This window comes from Sesamum indicum, linkage group LG6, assembly GCF_000512975.1.
Source record: "Sesamum indicum cultivar Zhongzhi No. 13 linkage group LG6, S_indicum_v1.0, whole genome shotgun sequence".
Taxonomy (NCBI): domain Eukaryota; kingdom Viridiplantae; phylum Streptophyta; class Magnoliopsida; order Lamiales; family Pedaliaceae; genus Sesamum; species Sesamum indicum.
Window position 1 is genome coordinate 19,616,166 of NC_026150.1, and position 19,942 is coordinate 19,636,107.

The 19,942-nt window shown below is 36.0% G+C and overlaps 1 protein-coding gene and 1 long non-coding RNA gene across 2 annotated transcripts; one reads left to right on the top strand and one right to left on the bottom strand.

Moving 5' to 3' along the window:
* On the bottom strand, positions 7,035–11,410 carry LOC110012195. The gene is made up of 3 exons (XR_002287362.1): positions 11,031–11,410; positions 10,413–10,415; positions 7,035–7,048 (listed from the first exon to the last, which is right to left on the bottom strand). It is a non-coding gene; the product is annotated as an uncharacterized LOC110012195 (long non-coding RNA).
* Positions 8,902–18,989, top strand: LOC105165162 (AT-hook motif nuclear-localized protein 10). Its single transcript, XM_011084068.2, has 5 exons — positions 8,902–9,618; positions 9,713–9,765; positions 13,670–13,801; positions 18,090–18,251; positions 18,360–18,989. The coding sequence occupies exons 1-5, from the start codon at positions 9,072–9,074 to the stop codon at positions 18,624–18,626; spliced, it is 1,161 nt and encodes a 386-aa protein (XP_011082370.1). The 5' UTR covers positions 8,902–9,071; the 3' UTR covers positions 18,627–18,989.

The window sequence follows — 19,942 nt, forward strand, 5'->3', positions numbered from 1 at the left end:
GGGATAATAATAACACTCTTTTTTCTTGATATTTGGTATAATTATTTCTAGACTTATTGTAATTTGAAAAATTATATCTAACACTCTTAATATTTGCTTCCATATAATAAATAAGTTTTTCTATTAGTGAAAATTCACAAAAATTGTTGATATTAATTAAAAAATTTAATGAAATTGATACTTACATTCAATTGATTTATTAGTGATTTATTGTAGGTAAAATAATTTTTTTCGATTAAATTATTTTTATAATGGTAAAAATATGCTTAGTTACATGCATCAATGAGAGAAGACTTGTGAGAGTAATTTCGTCAGAAAGAGATTTATTTAATCTGCAATAAATTAATAATAAGTCAATCGATGGTAAATATAATTTTTTTCCTACTTTTTGTTGTTAATATCTACAAATTCGGTGAATTTTAATTAACGAAAAGACTGATTTGTTAAAAGAAAGTAAACTTTAGTGGTGCTAAATGTAATTTCTCAAACCAGATAGAAGGAAAGTGTGATTATCCCTAATAAATATTTCAGTAAAGGGGTACTTTAGAATGTCTCACAAAAATAATAATAAGATACTCTAAATATATTTAAAATATTCACTTTGAGTCTTTGATTTAGTTTAATGATGTTTTGAATTACTAGTTCTTAATTATGACATATTACATGCATTTTATATAATTCCGAAGTGCATCCCATCTTTGTAGTTGTGTTGATCATATAATTACATGGAAAAAATGTAAGCAATCTTATGTAATATTACAAATGAATAAATAACTTCTTACAGGAAAAGAAAATAGTAATCTATCTTTTTATATTTTTTAAAATGTAATAATTTATTTTTCTTTGTCTTTTAAAATGAAGCAATTTATCTTCCTGTCTCAGGAGGTAAATTGTTATTATTTTTAATCATAAAGAGGGATAATCTGCTAATTTACAATATTATAAGTGGATAAATTACATTAAACCATAATTACATGTTTTAGATATTAAAACATACGATCGAAAGGTGAAGTTTTGCATTGAAAAAATTAGGAAATGAACACAGACTTTGAACCGTGAAAATAAGTTTAAGACTTTGTACTCAATGTCTCGAAATTACTGATTTGGCTCTGCATTTAATTCCAACAATTGCAGTAGTTAGTGTAAATGTTTTGTCACAAAATCTCGTTATCTACACTAAGAAGTCGTGAGCTTGCACATCAATTTTTTTGGAGTTGTTGCTGGGGACTTGATTGTTGATATTGTATTTACACAATCTGATTAGATGAAGCCCACTGCATCCATCACCACTTAGAATCAAATGATAGAGATACCATGTTGGAAGCTCTAATTATACTTTTGAAGGAAGAGAAGAGGGCTATATTTTAGAAATTTTCTACTCTAAATTATGTCTCATTATTTATTTGAATATCATTAGATTACAAGTACTTTTATAAGTTTAAACATCAGCTAATAAGTATAAAATTTCGTATATAAAATAAATGACAAAAATAGAATTCTAAACATCATTCTCTATTTCTGGTAAAATAATCACAGCTTTCTGCAAATATTTTCAATGGGCTTTAAAATTAGACCATTTGAAACTAGATTCACAGGACTTTAACTTCATATAAGATTCACCCAGAATGACAATTGTTATATTCTAAACATCCATCTATAAGTCTGCTAAAAAACTATATTCTAAACATCCATCTATAAGTCTGCTAAAAAACTGTGAGTGCTGAAAATAAGAAGACAAGTTTAATTCTCTTTGGAATTCTCAACACTCCCCTTGTAAACTTGAAATTTTTGCAACTCCAATCATCTCTATCAAATTTTAGAATTTATCTTCCTTAAGGGCTTTTGTAAATATCTACACTTGATCGAGAGTTTTGATGTATTCCACTTCAATTTGTTTGTTAGCAATGCAATATCTAATAAAATGAAACATTGCATCATATGCTTGCTTCTATCATGAAACAACTTATTCTTAGCAAGAGGATTAGATGATTTATTGTCCACCATGATTTTAGTATTTTCATCTTGCACAAAATAAAGTTTACCTAGCAATAATTTTAGCCAAATTGTATGGCATGTTCCTGCAATTGTAGCTACATACTCCGACTCACATGTTGCTGGATTCACAATTGGTTGTTTCCTTGAGCACCATGTAATTGCATTTTCTATGAAGTAAAATACAAATTTAGTACTGTTTTTTTATTATCAATATTACCGGCATAATCACTATCACAATATCCTTTAAGCAAGCATTATTAGAAGACGTGTAGACAATGCTATAAGCAAGACTACCTTTTAGATATAAGAGAATTCTCTCCGCATCACTAATATGTTCTTCACTTGAATTCTCCATAAACCAACTTGCTAATCCTACTAAAAATATTATGTCGGGTCTAGTACATGTCAAATACCGTAGACTCCCAACAAGACTTTGAAATGTAATTGAGTTGACCTTTCTTGCCCCATCATCTTTGGAGAGTTTTATTCCATATGCTATTGGAGTATTTATGGGTTGAATTCCACCGTTTTGAATTTTTTTCTAATCTCCCTTGCATATGCCTCTTGAGGAAAGAAAATTCCATCACTTTGTTGTTTGACCATTATTCCCAAATAATATATAATGAGTCCCATATCACCATCTCAAATTCTTGCACCAGTACCTGAAAGGGAGTGGATCGGCCCTAGAACGCGATGGAAGTGTGTGAAAAACGATAAATTAAATCAAACAAAATAAAAATTGGATCAAAAGGGTGTACCCTTTCATCATTCTCGGGCACTCAATGCAACTAAAATGCGGAAACCATATAAAATAAACACGCGTTTATTAGTAGCAAAGGATAAAGAGAAGTGAACAAAAAATTAATCATGAAAAATACCTTTTCTTCATTTTTGTTCGGCTACTCGCATTTACTCAAACTCAGGATGCAGATTGGTCTAGGAAGTGTGGCGAAAGCGCAAAAAATAAAAAATTAATGAAATCTAAAGCATATAAACCCGATCAAGGACTATACCCTTGATCTTTCCTAGGCATTCGGTATAGAAAAACATAAAAAAGGCTAATAATATAAAGAGAAAACCGAGAGGGTGCAAGATAAACTAAATCATATCTTTCCCTCGCCGTTTTCTTCAATTAGCTTCGTGCATTGTTCTTCTTCAACCCGATCACTTTCCACTAGATTTCAACACTGAAATGCTCTAAAGGAGTCAACACCAATCACCGGGGATCTTTCTTTTCTCCTGCTAGCAAGACAAAGAAAGGGAAGGAGAAAATCAAACACACTTTATGAATTAACAATTTTGATTTTCTCTCTCATTCCTTCATTAATTAAAATGTACCAAGAAATAGAAGATAGATAGATAGATAGAGAGAGAGAGAGAGAGAGAGAGAGAGAGAGAGAGAGAATATGAGAGAGGTAGAGAGGCTGATTTGAGAGGAGTTTTCTTGTGATAGGATTATTTGTTAGTGTTTTGACCTAGCAAAAAAACCACTAAATAAGACCTAGCTTATCCAACATAATTAATTAAATTCAATTTAATAAATTATTTTTTACTATTCCATAATCAGAAATAGCTGGTAACCATAGGTGGCCATCTAACAACAATCCATGATACTAGAGACTAGGTGAATAATACGTGATCATTAGGCTCCGAGTTTTATGCAGGAGCGGTCCTACTATCAATCGTCTCTCGACTTTAGTCTAGGGCATGGAATTAGACGTCGGTTCTCATCTTTGACTAGGCACCTATGCTTCATACTTGAGACGCGTTTACTCTACTGATCGTCATAGGAAATCCCTTACCACGTAATCAATCTCTGTGGCCATAAGCTCAAAGTGTCCAAACCATCTCAGAGTGTACAGGAGATCACGCTGTAATAATTCTAACAGGGAACAGATTCTTTCTTGGAATCCAACATCCTCGCTAAATACATTGAATTATGACGACCATATCTCACTATACAGTCACAGCTCGCTAGATCCAAGATATAGTCTTTGTTTGCAAGCGATTGCTGTGATTCCTCAAGTTCGAGGAGTAATCTCTTACTATTAAAATTGAGAATAAGAGTCATACTAACCAAGCCCTTAAAGCTTTCATATGACGTTTCCCACGAGTCAGTTCAGTCAATTGACTATTTTTTCAACTAACCCATTTAAATTGCATTGACGACAAATGTTTTCTGCTGATGAAACACAGTTGCAATACTTATTGCAAGTCTCTATAGGACTTTGGATAGCCCGTCTCAAGGTCCTTAATTTGGAGCATTTCAGACCAACCTTCAGAAGTTGGTTCCATAGCTTCCAAACCTATGCGCAACTCAACTCCATGAGTTTAACCTTTCGGTCTATGGGCATTTTGCTATGAAATTGAACTATCGTTAAAGTAAGTGGACAGCATAATAAAAAAATGCTAGTATGATGAAGTCTTGTCATATTCATCATTTCAATATTATTTTGATAAGGATTGTCGAATAAAAAATAACTAATCCAATTAACTTTTTGTTCACCTATTCCAATAATTTTTCACTTGACCATTAAGTCGATTACCAATATTGCTTAGATATTTTTGAGTATGAGCAATCTATGAAACCGGATCGATCTCATGGATCTACTATATTTTTTGCTAGAACTACACGGTCTAACCATATGCCTCCTTCACCATCGCTACCTACAGATGCCTCTCTTGGAGAAGGGTCCTTGGAGGAAGATGTCTATCCAGGAGGCAGGTTTTATGAATAGAACTTAAGATTGTGCACATTGCATGGCCTGGTCATGGGGCGACGACCTTCTCCACCTTCCAATTCGTAAGCTGCATGTCGTAGCATCGCTCTGACCTTGTGCAACCCTTTGCAATTAAGATCCACGTTGCCCATTGGTTTTAGGGCGTCTAATCTCTAGAGGACCAAATCACCTACTTGAAAGTTACTGGCTTTTGCCCTTCTATTATGAGCGTTGATCATCATATTTTTGTATCGTTGTATGTAGAGGAAGGTTTTCTCCCTCAATTCTTCGATGAGGTCAAGGTTTTTCGTGAGGAATCCAATGTTATGTTCCTCTAAGAAATGCGAGATCCGATGGGAAGGCATTTCCAGCTCGACAAGATGATAACCTCCATTCTATACACCAAGGTGAAGGGGTTCTCATTGAAGAACTCCTTGGGATGGTTCGGTATGCCCATATGAGGGTAGAGTGTTTTTGGCACCATCATCCACCTACCAATTGTCTATCATCTGGTTTCATAACAGACCAAAAGTAATTGGCTCTCAAAGCTTTGCTGGCCAAATCCCAGGTCCCTGCATGACTCCATAACATCCGCTATGGATCTCCTTTAGTACATGCAACCCTTCTTCTTGGGACAAACATCTGAGTGGAGGATGTTTCAAGAGATTGAAAGGGTATTTGACTAAATTTGTTCAAGACGACTAATAAAGAAAGGAAAATCCTATACCTCAAGTGTTGAATCTTTTATTTAAAATAATAAATTAATACATTAATTATCTAAAATGGTTGAAGACTTATAACCTAATATTTTAATACAAAATTGTATGTCTTTATACTACATAAAAAAAAAACCAGATTCGAAATAGAAATTTTGGAACGAGAACGTTCCGTTACAAATTGAACGGTGTTTGTAACACATCTGGAATGGGTCTTCAATATTGACGCCATTTTGAGTTTATGCTAAATTCTTGTGTTTTTTGTAATAGCAAAAGTTTTACAAAAACTGTTCCAATTTTTTAAAAAGTGGATATTCATAAATTTGTTCCAAAACAAAGACTTTAACAAATTTAGACCATATATTGGAATGACTTGCTGTAAGTTGGAACAGCTATGGTGAATATTAAATATCCATTCAATTGTATATAAAAAAATTATTATAATTTTGGAACGGTTACAAACCGATACAAATTGTATAACCAATTAAAAGACTTTGTTGTGCAGGTGTAATGTGTTACAAAAACATTTCAAAAAGGTATTCTGTAGTCTAATGACTATATTTTAACCGTTACTTTTGGTCTCTCCAAATATTGTTCCAACCTCGTTGCAGAAAATCTTATATATATGCGTGGCACGTTGTTTTCTTTCCTTTTTTTCTCACTTTCTTAAATTGTTAACCATCACACTCTCTCCATCTCTGTCCAATTTGCGATCATATATAGTTGATCAACTAGAATTATGTCATTTTATCACGCCCCACCGATCTTTTTAGCTGATTGACCAGATAATAACTTGAACCCTCTTTTGTTAATTAAAATGCAGTATAATTTATTTTATATATATATTTATCTTAAGTATATATAAATATATATTATTAGTGGCAAGTAATATTTATTAATTGATTTATAGCTCGAAATATAATTATATATGTGTGTATGTGTGTGTATAGTAATTATCATGTTAAGACAATTGTGGAGATTGATGTATAAGAAGAACTTATCAAGGAGGGTGGGTCCTAGACCAGAGTTTGAGAATGGTGTTAATACTTTCATAAAATCGGGCAAGTCTCAGCATGGACATATTAATGACGAGAAGATTAGGTGCCCGTGTTAGAAGTGCAAAAATGAGAGGTTCAAAATACCAGACGAGGTAAATTTTGACATATGCGTGAGAGGATTTATGTTGTAATACTATAATTAGACTTCCCATAGCGATGAGAGGGTATAGGAGTATCATGATGCAGTGACAACAAACACCAACTACTCATGAGGGTTCTACTCACTATGGTGATGACCAACAAATGGACTGGGCGCAGAGGATGGTTTATGATGTAGCTGACAGTGTTTTTTTTTTTTTCCGACTTACCACGAGGGTGCGGCTGATGAGGGTACTAGATCCTGTCCGACTAAAATCGATTCTAGTTTGTGGAATAAAAAGGTGTCCTATAATTATTTGTCTGGATTGGCAAATCATTTTTTCGATGTGGTGTATAAAGGAAGTGGCTTGGCCTAGGAATAGCGACGGAAGCATGAAAAATAGAAAATTACCGAATTAAAGCATATTAGTACCTAATCAAAGGGTTGTACCCTTGATCTTTCTAGGCCATTCGGTATACACTAAACAAGAAAATCAGACCATAAATCAAAGTAACAAGTGAGACACAAAACTAGAATATAGTCAGTTAGAGAAAAGATGAAATTACAAATGATGTTTTTGAGAAATTGCATAAAAGATTAAACTCCCACTATTTCCTTGATGTGTATAGGATTATTCTATTAACTTAAAAACTTTGTAGGACGAAGGTTTTCCATGCAATGAGAACCAAGGTGGTTTAATAAAACACCAATCAAACAAAGTCCAACTTAGTTTAATTTCTTCCTTATCAGAGCCCGTCCAACCGTGGCCTGTCTAGAAAGAACTTAACTGAGTGAGAATCACATTCTTATTTTAGATATTAAAGAACTCCCACTAAATACACATCCTCTTGATCCAATCGATAGGTAATCACTTTGGTTCACGATACAAGTCTAATTCCTTAAACTTCTCAATTAAAGATTTACCTTCATCAGGGAGGAGTTTAGGACACTCCCTCTTGCAATGGCCCTTTTGTCGGTAGTAAATGAAAATATCATTTGGAACTCTTGATTGTTGAAACCCTCTTGCTCTTTCCTTTACCCTTGCCTAGTTATGTAATAGGGGCACTTGAAGTGTTGGTAGCAGTTGATGATTTCTCATCCTTCTTCCTCTTACGATGTCTGCCACCCTTGCCTTTCACTTTAGAGGCTGATGCCTCTCCCACTAGCATTGATGGTGCAAATTTTTTAATCGTTGCCTCCAACTATACCAACATATTAACCAATACTCATGCAAGCTGTTATCAAATCCATTCATATTGTAGTTGACAATAAATTGATCAAATGAGGGAGGTAGAGATTGTAGGATCACGTCAATGTACATATGTTCTCTTTCAAGATCAGGATGGAGGTGTTTGAGCTTTTCCACAAGGGTTAGCATCATCACTCCATGCTCACATACAGACGATTCCTCAATCATTTTGGCACCAAAAAATGCCTTCATCGCTTCTTATCTAATATGCGGTCCAGTACCGTATAAGTCTAGTAGAGACCCTTTTGAAAAAGTCTGAGGTAGAGACTTATCCAAAATATAAGTCTGATTTTCAAATCGAGGACTATCCTTAGATTTTCCAACTAATTAGTGTAATTATATCCACAAATTTGTGTACCTCAAGTATGGAGGTTAGTAGATTTTTAAGAATCTACAATCTAATAGAAAAATATTTTAGTAGATCATGGTAATATTGAGTTCAAGTTAAGACTAGGTCTCTAATTAATAACCTCTCCCACAATTTCTACAAAAGCTTTCACTCTAAAATGGGGTCTTGGAAAATCATTTTCTATTGGACTTGGAGTTCATAAATGAAATTCTCCACGCCTCACTTTTACACTTCACATCGAAAATAACCTATTTTTAATTATTTAATCTCAAGAATCAATTCTATTTCAACTATCAAAATAAATTGGTCATTGAAACAATTAATCTTTATAATTCCATCAAGGTTTATATGTGATCGTTTAAGTTTACTATTCAATTAAAAATATGCTTATATCACATATAATTTAATCAACAATGAGTTCATATTTAATTATTAATTTTTAAATTAACTCCTTAATTTAAAAGTATCTGTTGCATACGGATGACCGTTATCAATGATTCTAAGGCACTAAAAAAAATTTGAAATCTTGTGAACATATTGAGTTGTAAACTTTCTTATAAGTTTGAAAAATAATTTGACATTCATTTAATATTCAAAAAAAATTATAAATTTGTATATTGATTTGATAATAGTAAACAATTTTATGTTATTTTAATGTTGTGTCCCGAAGTTCAAAATTGATTTTATTCCAAATGCGAGTGTAATAGAACCCACATTCCTTATTAAAATAAAAATCATAAAACCCTAAACCCCCTTTTTCCCCTGATTGCCCTACTCTCGTGCACTGCTCCCCAGTTTTTCATTGTTCGCTACCGTTTGGAATTCCACTCAAATTCAGATTTCAAATTAACCTGCATTCTCTCTTTACTAGTTTAAGATTTGATTCCCTTTTAACACCTGCTGCAATGGATTCCCAAGATTCCTCCGCGCCACCTCCCCACCTCCCTCACCACCACCATCCTCAACCACCGCCACCTTCACATCCCGGCCTCCTTCTGGGCCAACACTCTCAGACCCCACAACATCTGCCCAACAACTCCTACCAACTCCCCAACAGCAACAGTTCTGTCAACCCTACCACCTCCGCCACCACAAACACCGCTATCATGCACCATCAAAACCCTCGCTTCCCCTTTAACTCCATGGCTGCTGCCGCTGCCGCCGCCGCCGGACCAAAACCGCTGGATCATATTCAGTCTGAAGGGTCGCCTTCTGGAGGTGGTGGCGCTGGGTTCAGCATTGAGCCAGCCAGGAAGAAAAGGGGTCGGCCCAGAAAGTACTCACCTGATAACAGCATTGGGCTGGGTTTGTCCCCTGCCCCGGTTTCTCAGATTTCCTCTGTCATGCCCCACAACGATTCTGGTGGTGGTGGGACGCCTTCATCCGATACCCCAGCCAAACGAAACCGTGGCAGGCCTCCTGGCTCAGTGAAAAGACAGATGGATGCTCTAGGTTCTGTTCTTATCATCTTGATCATTTTCTTCACATATCTGTATGTACATATATTATGATAATGTGATTATGAAGCTCCCCTTTTTGTGAGCAGGAGCACCTGGAGTAGGTTTCACGCCTCATGTGATTACGGTGAATGCAGGAGAGGTTAGTTGATAGTGCTATTTTGATGATGTTGCGTAAGAGGAAACAAGAAGAAAACCTGTGTTAATGCTTGACATCCATTGCTTGAATTAATACACAATATCCACCCCAAACACTTTCAGTTTGCTGATTTAGTTGATGATATCTGCATATGAGTGTGGAAGGGGTTAGCTTTGAAATTTATCGTTTTTGTTATTGCTCTGTGGTTCTCAGTACTGCATCCCTTTTTTGGTAATATATACTTCTGAAAATGATTTGTAAATAGTTGAATGCAACCTTGAAAAGGAACTGTGGAAATAATTCCTTTGTTCGTTGGTATGAGAGCCTGGTGCCTAGTACTGAATAAGATGCTTACTTCTGACCAACATCCTAGTCCTTCATTTTGTTGTGTGGAAGCTGTAAAATCAACATAGAAAATCAGGCATTGATAGATTTGAGGGGTACTTAGAATCCTTCAGATTGTGATTTGATGGGTACCCAAGTGTGGTCTCTGTTACATGTGGATAAGCAAGGAAAGCACATTATGCTGCTTTTGATTGGAGGAGGTTGAAGCTTGTTTAATAGAACTTTGATTTTTTGTGAAAGAACTGTTGGCTAATACTTCTTGAATGGGTAATATTCCTTTGAATTGCGTACAGTTAATGTCATACTTACTCGTATTTATGCCACTTAGCTTAATGGATGTAGAGTAAAACTCCCATTTTATCATTGATGCTGAAATAAGGCAAATAAAAGGTTACGGGTTATTAATAAAAGTAAATAGCCTTTTGGGTTCTGATGACGCAATTGATAGTTACATCCTTGTTTGAAGTTGGTTCTTGGAGTACTGCGGCAATAAGCCAAACAGTTTTGTATTATCACTTGTGTTCTCCATTCTCCTAGCATTAGAATATAAGTGGATGGTGAGTGTACTTAATCAATGCATTGCAGTTAAGACAAAATACGATCAAGAAACCAAAGGACGCAGTTATTAGATAAAAGATCGACACGGGCTCTGCCTGTTGTTGCGATGATTCATGATAACTTGATGGATGGCACAGCTCTCGTGCTGGCGACGCATCATTCAAATTTCTACCCTATCAACTTTCGATGGTAGGATAGTGGCCTACTATGGTGGTGAAGCGTGACGGAGAATTAGGGTTCCATTTCGGAGAGGGAGCTGGTCGTCTCATCCCTTCTGCCGGCAATGCCCTCCTGGTCTTAATTGGCCGGGTCGTGCCTCCGGCTCTGTTACTTTGAAGAAACTAGAGTGCTCAAAGCAAGCCTACGCATAGGATAACATTATAGGATTTCGGTCCTATTACGTTGGCCTTCGGGATCGCAGTAATGATTAACAGGAAGGGACAGTCACAGTTAGGGGCATTCGTATTTCATAGTCAGAGGTGAAATTCTTGGATTTATGAAAGACAAACAAATGCAAAAGCATTTACCAAGGATGTTTTCATTAATCAAGGACGAAACTTGGGGGGTTGAAGACGATCAGATACCGTACTAGTCTCAACCATAAACGACGCCGACCAGGGATCGGCCGATGTTGCTTTTAGGACTCCGCCGGCACCTTATGAGAAATCGAAGTCTTTGGGTTTCGGGGGTAGTATGGTCGCAAGGCTGAAACACAAAGGAATTTCCGGCACCACCAGGAGTGGAGCTTGCGGCTTAATTTGAGTCAACACAGCGAAACTTACCAGGACATAGTAAGGATTGAAAGACTGAGAGCTCTTTCTTGATTCTATGGGTGGTGGTGCATGGCCGTTCTTAGTTGGTGGAGATATTTGTCCGGTTAATTTTGTTAACGAACGAGACCGCGACTTTCTAACCAACTATGCGGAGGTATCTCTCCGCGGCCAGCTTCTTAGAGGGACTACGGCCTCTTAGGCCGCGGAAGTTTGAGGCAATCACAGGTCTGTGATGCCCTTAGATGTTCTAGGTTGCACGCGCTACACTGATGTATTCAATGAGTTTATAGCCTTGGCCGACAGGGTCGGGTAATCTTTGAAATTTCATCGTGATGGGGATAGATCATTGCAATTATTGGTCTTCAACGAGGAATTCCTAGTAAGCGTGAGTCATCAGCTCGCGTTGACTACATCCCTGCCCTTTGTACACACCGCCCATCGCTCCTACCGATTGAATGGTCCAGTGAAGTATTCTGATCGAGGTGACATGGGCGGTTCGCTGCCCGCAACGTCGCGAGAAGTCCACTGAACCTTATCATTTAGAGGAAGAAGAAGTTGTAACAAGATTTCCGTAGGTGAACCTACAGAAGGATCACTGTCGAAACTTGCAAAAGCAGACTGCGAACACGTTATCAACAAAATCGGGGCTCGGGCGTGAAGCCCCCCGTCCCGGCCCCTCTCCGGCCGGAGCGCGCACGGTGCGGGCTAACGAACCCTCGGGGCGGCACGCGCCAAGGAAAACTCAACGAAGCGTCTGCTGCACGGGCCCCCGTCCGCGGGGTGCACGGGTGGAGGGGATGTCTCTCGGCTGTCAAAACGACTCTCGGCAACGGATATCTTGGCTCTCGCATCGATGAAGAACGTAGCGAAATGCGATACTTGGTGTGAATTGCAAAATCCAGTGAACCATCGAGTCTTTGAAGGCAAGTTGCGCCCGAAGCCATTAGGCCAGGGCATGTTGCATTTATTCTTGAAGAAATAAAATAGTCTTTGTAAGAAAATTCTTTAGTCTTGGATTTGCAGAATTCTCTCATGTTACTATTCAGCCAAATGGGTAAAGGGACTGATCTAATTAGGTACCTATTGCAGTGTCAATATGAGTTGTGGCGTTTTACAAGTGAAGTATATATAAAGGACCAACATAGTCACTGCCAGTTAGGAATGAGATATGGCCTAGTTGAGCTACTAGTTTGCATTAGAGCTTTTGAAGCCTCTTATAACATTATGCTGCCAAAATGTTGGTTTGCCACAATCAGAATTCTGAGAATGATGCCTTGTTTTCATCTTACCTCTTTCGTTAGATTTTCTTTGTTTTCTAATATGTAGGTTCCACTTTCAGTTTCAAGAGAACCCCTCACAATGTTATATCTTGACCTAATACAACCCATGTCATAACCCACCCCATACCTAGACACTCTCAAAACAATATACCTAATGGCCATGTTTGCTTGGATGGGCGACCTAGAGTATCTTGGGTGTTAATCAAGTTTCAGTAAACAATGAAAAGTTCAGTTCCCGCACAACCTCTTTTTTTGTTGGACCTCTATTCAATGATTTGCTGATGGATATTGGTTTCTTTGCTGTTTTTCACAATCCATGGCATGAATTATCATAAGTCAGATGTCCCTGACATGCTTTCCTGATTCAATTTATTTACATGAACCACCTGGTATACTCTTCAATGAAAGCGAAGGATTTTGGCATGAGAGTTGCAAAGGGATTACTCACCTATTCTTTTCTGTTCTTATTCTTTTCCCATGCAATTTATTGTTATGCGGTGTTTATATCTGATAACTCTACTTTTTATGAAGTGTCTTTTCAAAATCAATGTCTCTCTAATGGAAATTGTGGCCCTTTTGCATTTGCCTAGTTTTCCTAGAGAATTATTAATTTTTTGTATGTAGTATAATTGGGGTGCGTTTCATTTAGTTATCATTTTATTAGACGAGTAAATTCTATGTTTAGCAACCAAAATCGGCTCCAAAATTTGAATTTTGTTGTATGTAAACACCAAATTACTAATGTAGGATCTCCTTTTCAGGATTTATTGCCAAACAATTATTTTTTGACAAATGAACTAGCCAAATTAATTGGAAATTTCTTTTTGCTTCTGAATACACGGACGATCTATTTTGAATTTTTAAATATTATTTTATCTAGAATCCTTATTCATTGAGGAATGCTTAAAATACCCTGCTATTGATTTTTCTTGGTTGTTCTTATTTGTGCAGGATATAGCTTCAAAAATTATGGCTTTCTCCCAACAAGGACCTCGAACTGTATGTATTCTATCAGCTAATGGTGCCATCTGCAATGTCACCCTTCGGCAACCAGCAATGTCCGGTGGGACAGTGACATATGAGGTGTGTGGTTAAATAACTTTTCTAGTATCAAGATGTCTGTGGTTACATTTAATTTTAATGTCATGAATATGCTTCTTGTGTTCAAGTGCCTATATCTGTTGAAGAAAGTCCACTTATGTGCTAGAAATGCAAGATAGCATTAGCTTTTAAATCTTGTATAAAAGGCTAGATGTATATGAAAAGGTAAGTAAGCATCTCTGTGCATGTTCTTCTTTATGTTCATTGGGTTATAAACTGGTTTAAAGATCCCAACTGACCTCTAAAGATAAGCTGTAGTAAAATCTCAGTCATTCCGCATGTAACCTTTCCCTGAAACGTGTCATTGTTTCTTAGTTAAAAACTAACAATTTGTGTTTCCTCCAAATTTCTTTGGCATTAACCTCTCTTTCTTTTAATAAAACTATTGGGGGAATGAAACCAGTACTTGGGACCAGCTTCATTGAATTACTTAGTTTACACAGTTGAATATATGATTGTGGTATTATTGATTTGATAGATGGAATGGAGATGGTTATTTCGAAGCGATAAGGGTGAATAGAATTTGAGAATAATGACTGAGTCATGTAATGGCTTGCTTTTACTTCAGCTCCACTTCCACCTATCATTTGTTGAATTCTTTTATCTTCTGTTTTTTCTTGAGAACTCGCTGGAACTTAAAATTCTTGGCCTATTTTAAAAATTTCATAATTGTCTCGGCAGGTTGTTTATGAGATGTTATGCCACATCAGATAGTTGAATAATCTTTGACTTCCATAGCTGTCAATCCCACCATATGTTTGATTTAGAGACTGTTTGACCGGTGAAAAACCAATTTTAGGTCCTGAAGTCACATAAAAAAAATGAACTATTCTAAGCTGTCTTGCAGTTTGCCTCATTTAACCAGTAGATGCTGAATTATTTCAATTTCAATGCAGTCGTAGAACATGATATACATTGTGGTAAACATATATAATGAAGAATGGCGATGAATATGGGATTTCTTTTTGTCTTGGCATTTGCATGCCTAGAGTGTGCTAAGCAAGCAACTGGCTAGGTATTTGGTTTGCACCTGCTATCTGTTGGTGACAAAAACACATGGACCACAAAATAGGGAGATTAGTATTTCAGATATTAGAAGATTGAGAGATTACATTAAGGTTAAGAGAAAATTTAACCTTGCTATACTTTTTCGGTCAGCTGGTTGATTTGTAGCATTTATAAGGAAACGAGATGGAACACATGGTTTTGTACTCGGGGATTTAGGGGCTGGAGATTGACGAATGATTGAGTGCCTTAGCAGCTCGTGGTGGAGTACTCTCTGACAGATTTACCCTATCATTGTGTCCTATTCTTGAGGGAGTGATCAGGATTAACACGTCAGGTGATATGGACTCTTTTTTCCGTTTTGGTGTGGGCCTTTTGTACTCCAATCATATGGGGAGAATTACTCAATGCATACAATCTAGTGGTTCCTGAAAAGCCAGGTCTGAAAACAATTCAAGCTCTGTCCTAAGGCTTAGAGTCCATTGAAGTTTTGTTATGTCAGAGATCCTGCATGATAGCCTTAGTTTAGAGAATTATAGCAGATAAATTCCTGTGTTTTATGGTTGAGGGTTCCTAATCTCTGAAGAAGTATCTGAAATTGGTCTGGCATTACTGGTTGCCTGTTCCATTAGATGAGGAATCACAAAAGCGTATTACAACAGCTGTCACATTTTTAGTTTCAGATACTAGTTCGTTGGAGAGCATAGAAACTAAAGCAAGCTACTAATACGAGTCCTAAAGTAGAGTCCAGTGGACTATTCCTCATCTTTGGGAGATTTTTGTGTTAAGAATTTTCAGAACTCAGTAAAGATAAATCATGTGAATCTTTAGTGCCTATTTTTGCTGGAAGAAGAAACACAAAATATATGCAAAAAAAGAGGTCAAACAGGTATTCTTTGAGAAGTTTGATCTACATGTTTAGCTCCAATAAGAGGAGTTTTAGCCCATTTGGTTTTGTTTCCATTTTTAGTTCCAGTTTCCAGCGTATCCAATGGGATGAAAATGATTTACTGGTTTTTGTACGAGAAATCAAAATATGTTTGTAATTGATGTTCCCATACATTTGTTTTGGATTAGGGTTTTGAAAGAGTGAATTTATATGTATTGTATAGTTATGATTTTTAAAATTTATATTTTAAAATATTTGCCCAAAAGTCCACATGACAAGAGGTTATGTCTTGTGATGTATGTTTTACTTGTTCTGGCACTCCACTTCTTCGAAATTTAAATACACACTGATGTGAACCGTTCATGATTAATTAAATCATTTTCTCCACATTGTAGGCGGACACTTCAGTCCACCAAATTGTTGTTCTAAAGATGCCATCCTTTTTTTCTTTTTTTTTTGTTTCTGTTCAATATCTCAAAACACACAACACACGGCGGGAGAGAGCTGTTTCTGTGCTTTGGTTGAGTTTGCTCTGGTTCGTTATAATGAAATTTGCGTGGGATAAGGTGAGGAGAAAGGGAAGACGAGAGTCCCACCTGAGTGTTGGGTCTGAAATTTGGGCTTTGCTTTCTTTGCTCTGTGTTGTGCGGTGTCTTGGAGATGCGGAATGGAGCTGGATGCGACCATTTTCAGCCAAGAATTGAAAGAATAAAGAAGAAGGTAACGTTAGATATGAGGTGGCCAGGTCTTAATTTGATAAGAATTTTGGCATGCCTACTGAATAAGGGAGAAGAAGCACAATGATGAGGTGTTTCCATAAGCTATTTCCACTTTGCCGGTTGGGCACATCTCCACTGGGATTGGGCCTTCCCAGTGGAAATGGCCCAACCAAATGAGTTTTGCAAACAGTTGGAAAGTGGAAATGTTTACTCAATTTTTCTGTTTTAGCAGTGAAGATATTTGATATATTATATATATTTTTGGGTGAAGGAAGATGGAAGATGATGGTAGCATCAATAGTCTTAATTTTAAATTTTGTATTCTGTTTTTGTTTAGAAAGTATCCTAGTTGGCTAGAATAATTGTAGTTGGTAAAAGATTCTAATCTAACTTTCTTATTCAGAGTTGATGCGCTTATGCTATTAGTCTTTTCAAGTCCAAACATGTTTACTCTTCTTTTATCAATAGAGTTAATAATTTCTGCAAATAAATGTCATGTTCTGTAAATTCACGCACTATATTCAGGGTAACAACTTCTTTTGCTGCTGCCCCTGCTGCTCCAATTATTAATTCTTTTATTTTTTCGATATTGCAGATCTTCCTTCTAAATGTAAAATGTGATAGTTCATGTTTCTAGTGCCTTCCTATAGCATAGTGTTATTGAGGACTGCCTGCAAGTTTCACGATGTTGAGAAAATTACTAGAACACCTCTGAACTGAACATAGACAAGTTATATGATTTCAGTTAATGGCTGATTAGTCCCAAAGAAATGTTTTTGTGTAGTAAATGTACCATACTCCTCCATTTATGTGAACTTGAAACTCAGTATATCTATTTCATTCTGCTTCAGCCTTCATCTTTGGCAGCTGTGACCACAATCTCTTTGTTGTTATAAGCAATTATTGGAAGACATGCTTAAAACGTATTATCAAGTGAGAGAATCCTAGACCTTGAACATATTATCTTTGCTGAACCCGATGGAAGTTACTCCCAAAGGTTTTTCATCCTTTATAGAAAGATTCCCCCGTTTAAGATATACGTTTCTTTCATTTGTTACACTGCAGTGACATGCTAATACAGTAGCATAGGGCACCTACTAGGCTGTCATCTTGTCCACATAGTAAGTTTATGATAAATGACTTGGATGGCTTTGAGATAATTTCTGTGCATATCGAAGACATCATTCCAGTACAATATGGCTCTCTGAAATTGCAGCACACTGATGAGAATGTGGAGGAGTTTGTCCTTTATAGTAGTTATTAAGGACATTAAAACGATGGAGATTAACTATTGTCTGTTTCTCTAGTAAATTGTAACTGAAACATTTTACTGTCAAATTGTTTTTATGTGATATTGAAATCTGATTCATGAATGGGAAGGCGGGATTTCTTATAAAGTCCAAAAATGGTGACATTAATTGATTGGCCTTTAAGACGCAAACAGGATTCCAACCCATAAATTAGCCATAAGACAATTGAGGTTAAATTGTATATTGGAGTCAAAAGAATTGCTCAAACAATTGGCCTATCTTTTATACTATGAAATTTGAAGTGAAACTGACAAATAATACCCTTGGTGTTAGCTGGGATCTTTTCATTAATATGTCCCAGATTGTCTTTTAAGCTTTTGTGTAATGGTGCCTGCAATCATTTGCAGGGGCGATTTGAGATTATCTCATTGTCGGGTTCCTTCCTGCTGTCAGAGAGTAATGGTAACCGCAGTCGAACTGGTGGTCTGAGTGTGTCATTGGCTGGATCAGATGGTAGGGTATTGGGTGGTGGAGTTGCTGGAATGCTTAAAGCAGCATCACCAGTTCAGGTACTGTTCTACCATTATTTTGTGCCTCATTCTCTCTCCTCCCTCTCTGTAGTGTTATAATATGTTTTGTCTGTCTTAGGGAACCATTGTAAGTCATTTCTTTACCAGGTGGTTGTAGGCAGCTTCATTGCGGATGGAAAAAAATCAAAATCAGGGACATCTTCTACACCACCTTCAAATATGTTAAATTTTGGTGCCCCCATGACAGGCGCCAGCCCTTCTCCAGGTGCTTCAAGTGAGTCGGGTGAGGACAACGATGATAGTCCTCTTAATCGTGGATCAGGACCTTATGGTAATGCTGGTCAACCAGGTCAGAATATGCCAATGTATTCGACTATGGGTTGGGCAAACTCCATCAAAATGCTTCCTAATTAGCCTCACAAAAAATCTCCCACATTAATGTCTGGCTCGGTTAGGGGGGTTGATTACAAATGCCAGCAGCAGATTTAGGACCTATGTGTTTCAATCCTAGATAGAGATCTTCTTCATTTGTTCTTTTCCTTTTCTGTAGCTTTCTTAGTTTTGAATAGATCCCCTTGTTCTCTTGCAGATTCAAATATGGTAAGTAATTGCTAGCAAGGCACGTCTTATGTGTCGCTTAACATTCTTAGCAAAATCCGATGATATTATTTGAAATGTCGTCTCTAATTTTCAGATCTGACAGCATATGTAAGCTTCATTTAGATATAATATGTAGGAACCTATAATTAGATGAAGTCCAAGAAAGCATTTCATGCTGATTATGATCCCAATAGCCAGTTATTTCTTGAATATCTGTTCTTTTTTTTTTCTTTTTTTTCCCTTTCTGAAATGGAGTGGTAGCATGGTGTACATTGAGCTTAATGTATAATAAGTTGATGCCATTCCCAGGTGATGCCAGATTGATGCTTTGGGCAGGGTTCAGTAGGAGTGTACCCAATGCGAATTGGGTTAATTTAAGTAATTTTTTGGCCTAATTTGATGTTTGCAGTTTTCGGAAAGCTTGTGCTTAACCCCAATCGAACAATCATCAAAATCGCATTTTGCAATCTAATGGGTTGGGGTTGGTTTTGCGGTTTTTAGTATTGGGTCAGTTACTTATACAATCATATTAATATTTGAGGACAACTTGCCTTTTTATAATTATTCATTATAATAAATGCATTTTTTTATAAAAATATGATATATCAATTACAATATGTAAAAATGTATATGATTATATATTTATTACAGAAAAATACAAAATAAATATAAAAAATTTACCAATTTTTATAATAAAATTGTGAAAAAAGTCCTTTGTTCAAATTAAATAATAAAGTTGATCATAACAATATATAAATATTAAACAAACATTATTTGAAATAAATAAGATGATTATGAAGATAAATTATAACAAAATAATAATATCATCTATTTCAAGTCTTGTATTTATTAAAGACATAAAAAATATAAAAAATTATCAATAATCAAGAATTAATTAACTAATTGATCTCATTTATATATTTATACATATTAGTAAGAAGCACGTGATTCTTATTATTTCAATGAAATGTTACATTATAATAATCTTATTATCTATAAATAAAAGAAAGTTAAATTTAATTTAAAAATATTATCTTTTACAAAGTAAAATAACTATTCTCCATTTTATTTATTATTTACATTATAAAAGTTATATTTTTATACATGCAACACATGCAGTTGTTTAGTTA

What these genes read in the sequence shown, in the direction of transcription:
- LOC105165162 (XM_011084068.2), top strand. Translation starts at nt 9,072, where the DNA reads ATGGATTCCCAAGATTCCTCCGCGCCACCTCCCCACCTCCCTCACCAC. An exon ending in TTACGGTGAATGCAGGAGAG is followed by an intron (nt 9,766 to 13,669) that starts GTTAGTTGATAG and finishes TTATTTGTGCAG; the next exon opens with GATATAGCTTCAAAAATTAT. An exon ending in GTGGGACAGTGACATATGAG is followed by an intron (nt 13,802 to 18,089) that starts GTGTGTGGTTAA and finishes AATCATTTGCAG; the next exon opens with GGGCGATTTGAGATTATCTC.